Source organism: Sturnira hondurensis, unplaced genomic scaffold (genome assembly GCF_014824575.4).
Source record: "Sturnira hondurensis isolate 20B ecotype Veracruz unplaced genomic scaffold, ASM1482457v3 Scaffold0022910, whole genome shotgun sequence".
NCBI lineage: Eukaryota > Metazoa > Chordata > Mammalia > Chiroptera > Phyllostomidae > Sturnira > Sturnira hondurensis.
This window is the reverse complement of record NW_028095541.1, coordinates 14452653-14464855: the sequence shown is the minus strand read 5'-3', so window position 1 is coordinate 14464855 and position 12203 is coordinate 14452653. Positions and strand designations below refer to the sequence as shown.

The 12203-nt window shown below is 37.8% G+C and overlaps 1 protein-coding gene across 1 annotated transcript in view; it reads left to right on the top strand.

Moving 5' to 3' along the window:
• MYO3A (myosin IIIA) overlaps positions 1-12203 on the top strand; it is a 198074-nt gene that overhangs the window by 83063 nt on the left and 102808 nt on the right. The window contains exons 14-15 of the mRNA XM_037037128.1: positions 6434-6532; positions 6620-6734. Coding sequence (XP_036893023.1) covers positions 6434-6532; positions 6620-6734 — 214 coding nt within the window. The remainder of the gene's footprint in view (positions 1-6433; positions 6533-6619; positions 6735-12203) is intronic.

Sequence of the window (12203 nt, the reverse complement as noted above, 5' to 3'; positions counted from 1 at the left end):
TTGGTGACCTGCGTGTCCTGAAACTATGTGCCCTAAATGGCATACATGTCATGAGTGGCAAGTGTGTTCCTTTTAGCAGTTTGTAGCTGAATGACAAAACTTTTTCTTTGGACTAATGATTCCAAGATATCTTTGTTATTTTTATGAGGAAACTATAGTCACAACATCAGAGTTCTATCCCTGTGGTTATATATCTTTTTAAGTGAGCAAGTTGGAGTCTTCCATTGTTTATGCTGGTTTTATGCTAGATATACCTACATTATTGTAGTGATATGTCATGGTTAATTCATGGGAACCCAAGCTCTTGTTATGTAGTAGCACGTTGTTATTTAATATACATACATGCCTTCAAATTTGCTGTCATCCAACTATAAGTAAATTGTGGATCTAAATTGCCTGGAATCCAGCTCCTGAGCTCAGTCCTCAGTGTGCAAAATTATTCGTTAGCCTTCAATTCAAGACATGTAAAGAAAGACTATTAGGCAAATATGGTTTTTAATTGTGGTTCTGTGACACATAGGTCCCCTTTGGATAAAATATTTAAATTTTAAAGACCCTTCTAGGATCTTGGTTCTGAAACTTACTATGTATATGATTTGAAATATTTAATCTCTTTGCATATCAGGTTTTCATCTTTAAAATGGAAATAGCAATAGTCCTACCTATCAATTAAGATAATGCCTGTTAAGTATTTTCACAATGAATAGCACACGTAAGAACCCATCATTTTTAGCTGTTATTGTCAATAGTAGTGTTGGTAATTTCATGAAGATTCAAATAACATCTAGCACAGACGCAAAAGTTTGAAGATGTTCAGTAAATAGCAGCTATTATTGTCAATGTGTACCCTGTGCCCAGAACTTAGTGGACATGCGTAGGTGGCCATTGCCACCCATACCTAGAGGAACCTTGGGCTCTTATGCAGATGTGGAGCCTTAACTGGTTCTCAGAACAATGTGTCCTGCTCTCATAACTGTGTTAGACTCTGCTTCGGGCAGGTGGGGAAGGTCTACCTACGAGTCTAAATCATTGAGATTTAGACGGTGCCACCCTGTTGAACAGTGTCAGAGGGCACCACTCACATGGGGTTCTGTGGAGCATCAGTCCCATGGAATAAACTGGACAGTGATGCCCTGGGTTAACCATACAAATAATCTCATGAATGCTTATTCTAGATAATTATAAAATATATCTAGATGTATTCTGGATAATTGCTTAATTAGGATTATAATTTAGGCATGCTGTAAACTAAGTAAACTTTTTTCCAGCTCTCCTAAAGAACTAGTATAGTTTACTACATTGTTTATTGAGGAAAAGCACTCCAAGTTCCAAATTTACATTCAGGTTAAAATACAACTCAGTTATAATTTGAGCACTGCTGCCTCATCATTTTTCCATTTTCTGTTTTTTACATCTTTTTTACTTAACTTCAATTGTATTTTTAAATTCTAGAGAAGCTTTTTGTGATCTTTCAAAATAAAATATAATGGAAGAATTCTTAATAGGTCAATTTTTAAATTGTAACTGTAAATGTACTCTATCAGTCAGGGCACTGAAAGCAAAGGTCTAGTTCAAAGAGTTTAACTGAGAGGATCATCAGCAGAGGTAGAGAGGGCATCAAAGAACTGAGGATAAACGTGAGACACCCACAGAAAAACAGCAGTGAGGAACCATTACTACCCTTGGTCTACAGGGCAGAAGGAGAGAACAGCATTGCACCACCTGCTGGGAGCCATGGCTCTGGGGGACTGGCTGTCCATCAGGACCTGTTAATTTAGGAAGTACAGCAGCTGTGAGGGGGTGGGGGGCAATACCCAACTTCTCTCTTTTCCCTCCCTGCCATCTCCTGCATGTGCTACCTAGTGCTCAGGTCCCACTGGAAAGCAGAGAGGGCTAGGAGGGTACTGCAGTCTGGCAAAGAAAAAGAACAGAAAATGGGTCTCAGGTGGCAGAGGAGAATCAGAGCAGGCAGTCATTTTTTTAATTGAATTTACCATTTCTTTTAGGGAGTAAGTTCTTTTCTTCACTTTTTAATTCATGTCATCCCACCCCAATCTCTGACCATGTTTATTTTTGTATTTTTAATAATGGCACTATCATGTACATTGTGGTTTAAGTCTCTTATTCTAAAATAGTTTTTAAAAGAGGTTGCTTTAATTTCACTTGTAAGTATAAATTATAGCTATTTCACTGCACTTTTCTTCTATGCTACAGTTCACTTCAGTAAGTCTCAACTGCATTTCTCTCGCACACATGGCGCCTTACCAGACCCTACAGGAGATACCAGCAAAGTGCAAATGTGGTGTTTTCTACTGTGGAGGAAGGGACAGTGTTCCTCATGGAGCAGTCACTGTGTCAGGCATTGGGTTAAGCACTCTATATCCATTATTCTTTTAATTTTCACAGTGATGTGACAGGATATTACTGTCTCCTTTATACATGAGGAAAGGAAGACTAAGAGAAGTATAATGAGTTACCTAATTTCAAGAAGCTAATAAATGACTGAGTTGGGATTTGAACCCATATCTGTCTAGCTACAAAGTCCATCATTCATTCATTCATCCATCCATCCATCCATCCATCCACCCATTTGGCAAATATTTATTTAGTGCCTACTGAGTTCCAGGAGCTGTTCTAGGCACAGACTATACAGAACTAGGATTCCTGCAGTAAAGCAGTTCACAGTCTCCTGGAGATCCGTGTATGCTTGGACACAAAGCATGCTGGTCACCTGTTGGTTTCTAATCTCTCGGGAAAGTAGGCAGTGGGTCCATCTGCTGTGTGTGAGCAGGGTGATGGAGATGGAGGGGTTGAGGAGACTGCACGTCTTAGAGGAGCGACTCTTAGTGGAGGGAGCTATAATTAAAAATGGAAGATCAAAAGCCCTGTTTCATGAATATTCTACAGTGCTTATGAGTACACAGTTGTATTGTTGGCTTTCTAAGCCTTACTGCTGACCACTTTGTCAAAGATTCAACCATTTTACAGTTGGAGTAAGCCTCGCCCTTATGAGGACCTTGCCACAGTTTTGAGGGTGTTCGTGGCCTTAGCTACATAGTGATTCTGAGGATCTAGGGCAGGTGAACACACATGAGACAGCCCAGAGAACCTTCCTGCAAATGGCTGAGAGGAACTCTGAAGAAGTGTTATAAGACACACAGGGCTGTGGCCAGAGACAGAGAAATGCTCTTTGGTAACTCGCTGAGACGCTGTTTGGCCCCAGCCTTGTGACCTGGGAAGCACTGATCATAGGAGCAGGTATGGGAAGGGATGGTCCTCTGCCTAATTGGGTACACCTCTGACACAGTTAGGGCAAGTCACGAGATGGCTACATTTGGCAGTGCCTCTCTCCTGTTTCCTTAACTCTCTGGATGTGTGTCTACTGACGGCCAGTATATTTCCTATAGTATCTCCAGGTCCTGTCAAATTATAGTTCTCAGTAAACACCAACTGATAATTAAAGAGAAAACTACCAATTCTGAGTGTCTCCATTTATGACTCACTTCTCTAATTGTGCACTGTGTCATGTAAGCGTTAAAGGCGTGATATACAGAGCAGTCATGTCATTTCATTAGAACAAAGCAAACTGAACTGTATGCTGCATCAGCCTTAGAGAAGTTTCATTATTTTGCAATGAGAAAAGACAAGCACTAAAATTTTCATTTTGTTCTAACTGTGCAGTGCTGATCTTCATTGGAGTGTTACTGGTGACTGCAACAAGTGAGGCTGGGTGTGTGGAGAGTGTGAACACACCGTTCTAAACGCTCTCCAGTCCTCACTGCAGCCTCTCTGAGCCAGTGGACCACCCATTCTCGCTAAAGCTCTCCTGCCATTGCTTCTGTAACTGGATTCCCTGATTCTTCTCACACCTCTCTGAATTTTTCTCCTCTGACTTAGATTCATCCATCCATTTCCAAAATGTCTGTTGTCCTTGATATTTCTTTTCTCCTTCATTGATCAATTCATATTGCTCTCTCTCTCTCTTCTCTCTGTCTCTTCCCCACTGCTCCACAAGCACACCCTGTTACTTCTGTTTCTCTGGAGATTCCTGACTAATACAGCCACAGAGAAGAGTGCTTGTATAGCAACAATTTAGCATCTCCCGACCAAGTCCCTCTTGTAACATTCAAAATTTTGTGATGGGGTGGGAGACTGATAGTAACTGAAAAAGGAGTCATATGAAAAGAAATAAAGACAGTAAGGCATTAGAGTTTGAGGGTTATACTTAATTTAGCCCCTGTAGGGGGAACCCTTCTCCAGGCCCAGGTTCAGGGTGATAATGGAGTGGATAGTCAAGTGAAGATTTAGAACCACCCCAAACATGAGGAAGGTGCAGTGAGAGAATGAAAACGGCAATCCCACAAGACAGAGGCAAACCCAGAGTCTCCAAATGGCCAATGATGGTCTTCAGAATCGAAGTACAGCAGGGCCAGAGAAGAACAATGCAGACAATGAACTGGAAAGCAGGAAGACCAGCCTTCTCTGTTTCCGAAGAGGGCTTGCCTGACCTTGGAGAGAAAGTGTAATCCATTCCAGGAACTGTCCTGAGCAAAAGGAAGACAAGGAAATGAGGAAAAGGGGGACCCTGAGGTCTCAGCAGTTATGCTGTGGACCATCTTGAGCCAAAGACTCACCATGTGACACACATTCCTTCCATGAATTGTACTATTGCCGAGTCTGGAAATGCTGTTTATGCGTAGAACCACATAGTCACACGCCCCTAAAATGGGGGGGGGGTCTGAGCTGCACATGTGTGACTGCAGGCTTTGCCCCCTTGCTAACCACGGCAGAAGAGGGCCAAAGAGGAACATGGTTGACACTGGCCTTCATTGGTTGGAAGACTGGATGCGCCCACTGGCTTTCAGTATGCATGGGATTCTGGGAGAGGACTTTTGAAATGGAGCATGCCAGGAAGTAAAAAGTCAGTTAATTCTTTTCCCTCCCCTGGGTAGGGGGCATGTCAACAGTCTCCAGGGGGCCTGTGAGCAGAGGCCTGGGGCTCAGAGGCCTGGAGCACAGACTCCGAAAGATGCCTGAATCTGGATGGCAACTAGAGACCAGCTAAGCTACCTACATTTATGATACTTTTGGGTGGGAAAGAGGTTCCTGGTGCAACCTTGAACTGAGCTGGCAGAGGGTGACAGGGTGATTTTTCTTTGGGTGTCTTAGAGGAAATGGCCTTCAAGGCAGAAACTTGCCATTACTTCCAAAGACCTTGGTGGTAATAGTCAGCACTGTGAACAGATTTTTGTTCTTAGGTTATTTTTGGTTCTTCAACCTATGTAGTAGTTGTAATGATAAATATTTAAATATGTCATACTCTGATTTTTCCTTCGTACTTTCCTTACCCAGGTATTTTAAGCAGAAACTTGCCATCAAATAAAAGATTCCTTTTTTTTCCACCAAACTCCATTTCTGGAGATTTGCCTGGCAGGCAGAGAGCAATAGGACCCCCTCTACTGTTTGGGTTTGTAACAGAAGGAAGACAAGACATGGAAGAGAAGGTGGACCATCCCGAGCCAGAGACTCGCTATGTGACTCACGTTCTTCTAATTGTATTATTCCAGAATCTGGGACTGCTGTTTATATGTAGAACCACAGAGTCATAGAACTTGAGACTCATAATAGATTTCTCATACAGTGAGAAAACTGAGCCCCACAAAGTCACTGGAACAATGTGGTTAAAGACATGGCTTTGGATTCAAACAGCCCTGGTTTGAATTCAGTTTAGCCGTCACCTCTGACCTGAGAGGAGATCAGTAGCTGCTCTAAGCCTCAGTTTCCTTGTATGTAAAATGAGGGAAGTGCATGTGCAGTAACCAGGGGGTTATGGCAGGTCAGTAAGATAATGTAGCGCTTTTGATCATCTGGCACGATGTCTACATGTATTATTAATTTGTTTCTTTTTTCTCTGCTCCACTAGCATGTAAATTCCAAGAAGTTAGGGATCTTTTATTATATTTTTCCATTACCATATATCCCCTTATACTCTCCTTCCCCCCACCCCCCACAGTCACCACACTGTTGTCCATGTCTATGAGTCCTTTCTCCTTTTTGCTCAACCCCTCCACTCCCTACCCTTCCTCCCCTTTAGCTGTCATCCTGCTCTCTTAGGAGTCTGTCTCTATTTTGCTTGTCAGGGATTTTTGACTATTTGCTCCTGCTGCATCTCAGTGCCTGCAACAGTGCCTGGACTCACTTGCAAAGAGGCATTGAGTGATTCATATAAAATGCTTAGTAGTGTAAGGAGTTCAATGGCAATGATTGTTGAAAATAATACCAACAAGAACAACCACAAAGCCAAACTCCAGCATCCCAGGAAACCCATATTGGTACTCACAGTTGTTGTTCTGATAATTATATTGCCAAGTAGTATTAATGATTAATAAATACTCCTACTAACCACCTTACTGAAAATATCTTACTTTTTTAGTGGAGAAAAAAATTTTCATATTTTTTACTACATCTACGCTGGTTTAGCCGAAAAGAAGAAACTAGCCCATTATAAACTGCCTGAAAATAAGCCTCCCAGGTAATTCAGCAGATTATACTTTTCATAAATAACACTTTCACTTTCCACTTAATTTTAGATTTTCACTTATTCTTCCATTTTTTTCAGATACCTACAAAACGATCACCTTAGAACAGTACAGGACGTGACGAACAATAGTTTCTATAAATCTCAATATGAATTAATCGAGCAATGTTTCAAAGTCATAGGTTTTACAATGGAGGTGAGTATGAAAGACATTTGAACTGCTTTGGGAAGTATTTTTCATCATCGCTAATTACAAGAGGTAGCAATTATCAAGTGATTAATGTATGCCAAGCATTATGCTAAGTGCTTTACATGGGTCATCCTTTTAATTACTCGAGTAACCTTATGAGATGAGTAGAATTATGTTTATAAATACAGAAACAGTGGTCTTAAGGTGTAACTGAATTTGGTTTTGTTCTTAATCTTTTATTTTACATACATTTGCGTCTCCTGTATATGCAAAATTTTACATATCCATAAATGTGATCATATTACATGTTATTTTCTAGTGCAATCTTTTTATAACAACTTTATTAACATAATTCATGTACCATAAAAGTCAGCCATTTAAAGGTACATTTTTTTAAATCCTCACCCAAAGATATGTTTATTGATTTTAGAGAGAGAGGAAGGGGGAGAAAGAGAGAGAGCATGCAAGAGAGCGAGAGAGAAAAATATTGATAAGAGAGAGAAACATGGATCAGTTGCCTTCCTTATGCTCCCTGACCAGGGATCGAACCTGCAACCTAGGTATGTGCCCTGACTAGGAATTCAGCCTGCAAACTTTTTGGTGTATGAGAATGTCACTGCAACCAACTGAGCCAGCCAGGGCAAAAGTGCCTTTTAATGACTTCTGGCATATCCACAGGTGTCTGTATCCATCACTGTCATCCTTTTCAGAATATTTACATGTTCTAAAATTTTCACCCCGAAAAGAAACATGCTAGAAGCAGTTCCTCCTCATTCCTATCCCACCTCTGCTTTCTATCACTACAGGTCTCTTTATTATGGACATTTTACATAAATAGAGTGGTGCTGTATGTCATCTTTGTAACTAGCTTCTCTTATTTAATGTCACATTTTCAAACTTCATCCACATTGTAGCTTGTGTCATTGCTTTATTTCTTATTAGTATTGAATAATATTCCATTTTATGGATATACCTCATGTTATTTGTCCATTCTTCAGTTTGTTGCCATTTAGGCTGTTTCCATTTTTTTGGTCATTATGAATAATACTGCTATGAACATTTGTGTACAATTTTTATGTAAATGTAAGTTTTCATTTCTCCTTGTTATATAACTAGGCATGAAACAACTGGATTATAGAGTAACTCCATGTTTAACCTTTCAAGAAACTGCCAGACTTTTCCAAAGTGGGTATACAATTTTACATTCCAACCAGCAGTCTATGAAGTTTCCAATTTCTTCATCTTCTCCCCAACACTTAGTTTTTATGTCTTCTTGATCATAGCCATTCTAGTGGGTGTGAAGTGGTATCTCATTGAGGTTTTGATTTGCATTTTCCTAAATGGCTTATGATGCTGAACTTCTTTTCATGTACTTACTGGTCATTTATATATCTTTTTTGGAGAAATGTCTATTCAGATCTTTTGCCTAATTGGTTGTCTTTTTATTTTTGAGTTGTAACTATTCTTTAAATTATAAATATAAGTTTCTTATCAGATATATAATTTGCATTTTTTTCTTTTTTTTAAAGATTTTATTTATTTATTTTTTGACAGAGGGAAAGGGTGGGAGAGAAACATCAGTGTATGGTTGCCTTGCATGTGCCACCTACGGGAGACTTGGCCTGCAACCCAGGCATTCCTGACTGGGAACCGAACTGGCAAACCTTTGGTTCATAGGCTAGTGCTCAATCCATTGAGCCACACCAGCCAGGGCACAAAATTATTCTTCCATTTATTGTCTTTTGACACTCCTGATGGTGTCCTTTGAAGCACACAAGGGTTTTCTGATGTCCAGTTTATCTATTTATTTTCTCTTGTTGCTTGTGATTTCAGTGTCGTACATAAAAAATGACTGCTAAACCAAAGTCACGGAGAATTTTGGCTAAGCTTTCTTTTATGAGTTGTATAATTTTAGCTCTTACATTCAAGTCTTGGTTCCATTTTGAGTTGATTTTTGTGCCTGATTTGAGATGGAGACCCAGCTTCTTCTGCATGTGATATTTAGTCATATCACAACCATGTGTTGAAAAGAGTGTTCTTTCACATCTATTGGTCCTGGCATCCTTGTTGAAAATCAACTGACCACAAATGTACAGAATTACTCCTGAACTCTCAATTCTATTATTTGATCTCTATATCTGTCTTTATGCCAGTACCACACTGTCTTAATTACCATAGCTTTGTAATAAGTTTTGAAATTGAGATGTGTGACTCCTCCAACTTTATTCTTCTTTTTCAAGATTGTTTTGGGTTTCTTGAACCTCTATATGAGGATCAGCTTGTCAATTTCTAGTGCAGTATTTTTTAAAAACTTCCATTTTTATCAGTTCTGTCTTCTCCATCCCACCCCCTTCCATCCATATCTTCTCTCTTTTCCTCCAGCTAATGGATGTTAATAATATTCCATATTTATCTCCCTGCTCATAAAGTCTTACTTGTAGATACTCCACACATATACACACTACACACATAAACACAAATGTGTACATGTACCTGTATCTGGAGGGTTAGCTATTATTTTATTAATATGGGTTTATATTACATACACTCTTCTATATCCAGTTTTTCTCACTCAGCAGTACTTTGTGAAAAATCCCTTCAAATCACCTAGTATAGCACTAAATCAGTTCTCTTAAAGGCATCATAGTGTCCCATGGTGTATACTACTTTTACTTAGCCATTCAGCTATGACTGGGCATACAACTGTTAATGTTTCCAGATCTTTATCACAAAAAGCAAAACCAAAATGTGTCTTTATTTACTAGTGCTTTTATTTCTATGGAATAAGTCTCTAGTAATGGTATTGTTTGGTCAAACAGTATATGTATTTTAAATTTGAATATGAATTGCAAGAGTACTTTCCAAGAACTCTGAAATACTTAATATTTCCACCAGCAATGTATAAAAATGCCCTCTTCATCCCCACCCCTGCCTACCATGCATTGTATAGCTTTTTCAATATTTGTTTGTCTGATGGATGAAAGTAAGATCTAATTTCAAGTTTGCATATCTTTAACTAATAGTGAATTTGAAGATATTTGCATTTGTTTTCTGGCTGTCTGGGTTTATGTTTTTTGTGAATTATATTTATGTATATTGCCCTTTTAATATATTTTAATTAAATTTATTAGGATGACTTTGGTCAGTAGGGTTATATAGATTTCAAGCGTACACTTCTATGATACATGATCTGTATATTGTATTATGCACCCACCACCCAAAGTTAGATCACCTTCTAACTTTGATTGGTTAGATCACCATGTAATAGCCCTCTTTACCCTTTCCCCCACCCCCTTTCCTCTGATAATCACCATAGTTTTCTCTATTAGTTGCAGTTTTATATCCCACACATATGTAAAATCATATGGTTCTTAGATTTTTCTGACTTATTTTGCTTCACGTAATATTCTCAAGGTCCATCTATATTGTCACAAATGGCAGTATTTAATCTTTTCTCGTGGCTGAGTAGTAGTCCACTGTATGTATGTACTGTATCTTCCCTGTGCAATCATCTGTTGAAGGACACTTTGGTTGCCTCCGTGTCTTGGCCACCGTGAACAATGCTGCAATGAACATAGATGTATATAAATCTTTCTGTTCTGTACCAATATTCTGTTGACTTGATTACAGTGGTTTGATACTATGTTTTCTGTTAGGCATCCTACCTAGTAAGATAACTCCTGTTCTCACTTTCCACGCTCCTCTTAGCTATTGTCTGACATTTAATTTTCCATATTAATTTAAAAATCAACTTATTCAATTCTCAGACCCTCCATTGAAATCTTAATTAGAATTGTATTACACTTATATATTAATTTGGGGGCATTGCCATTTTTATGATGTTATGTCTTCTCATCCCAAGTCATAGTATGCCTTTCCATTTGTCTAGATGTTGTCTGTTTTATAATTTATAGTTTATTCATCTAGAACTTGTTTTATTTTCACATCTGTTTCTAACTATGTTATGGTGGTTTGGGATGTTACTCTAAATGAAATGTTTTTTCCACTGGTAACTTTCTCTAAGTATGTAATCATGTCATCTGCAAAAAGAGTGGTTATTTTCCCCTCTTCTGCCAGTTATTTCTTTTTCTTTTGTGCATTTAGAGCACCTAAACCAATATTAAGCAATAATGATTACAGCTTGCCTCCTTGTTAGGTTCTGGTTTTGAGTAAATTGGTTTTAATGTTTTGTTCTCATTTCTGATAAAGAACACATAACAAATAATATCTTTTTATTGATGCTTTGCTTAGAGGTTTTATTATGAATCCTGCTGAATTTCATCAAATTTTTTTCATTATCTAATGATATAATCATATTTTTCTGAAGCCATATGTTGATATCTATTATTATGTTGAGAGATTTCTAAATGTATAAGTATTTTTACATTTCTAGAATAATCACAATACACTCAAACTATATTTGTCTTTTGACAAATTTTTGGACTTTATGTCCTAGTGTTTTATATAGAATTTTTTGCATCTCTTCATCAGTGAGATTTATCTATTGTTTTAATTTTCTTTTATATTCTTATCAGATTTGAGAATTAAAATTATGACAATGACCATTTTAATCTTTCTTCTTTGGCCTGTAAGAGTATAAATCAAGTTCAAATCAGTTCCCAATATCTCTTAAGATATAAAGCACTTAGACACAGATAGCTAAGTTCTAACCAGACTATATAAAAATTTCCATGGAAGTACCTAGTCATCTATATCTTTTACAAGCATCCCTGGTGATCCTTATTAATTAGAGAAGATTGGAGAACATTAGTTTTTAAAACTTTGAACTAAGACGAGACAAAACTTAGCTGTGTGTGCCTCTGGTCCTGGGGCCTTTTTTATACTGAGTCTTTAATCACTTTCTGTGGCACACAGAATGTGCCACAGAAATTCTGTGTGCACAGAATGTGTGGCACACACATTCTTCTGTGGCAATTACCTATTCAAATTTTTCTTTTCTTTTTTTTGGGAGGGGATGTCTGTATTTGGTAAAGCTATAATCAAATCTGAGGCCATAGATTTAATTGATAAATTTTATTATAATACTTTTAATTTATTCTGTATCTCTGGTTGTGTTTCCTTTCACATTCTAAGCTTATATATTTATTGGTTTTGTTCTCTTTTTATCTTTAATTAAGCTTACAGGAAGTTTTCAATCCTAAGAATAAACATGAAAGCAAAACAACAGCTGTTGAATATATTTACCCATCCTATAACTTTTTCATTATCTGTATCATGGATTTCAATTTTACTTCTGTTTATGTAATTCAACATAAACAAAATTTTTGTTTACTTTTGTTGAGTAAACTCAAGTTTACTTTTGTTGTAAATCGCAACCGGGTTTGTGTATATGTTTATTAATTTAGTCATTTGGTTTGTTTTCTTGGTCTTTTTTAAAGAGAATACTTGGTTCCTCTTTTCTTCACTTATTTAATAATGAAGGCATTTAAGGGTATAAATTTATTCCTCAGTGAT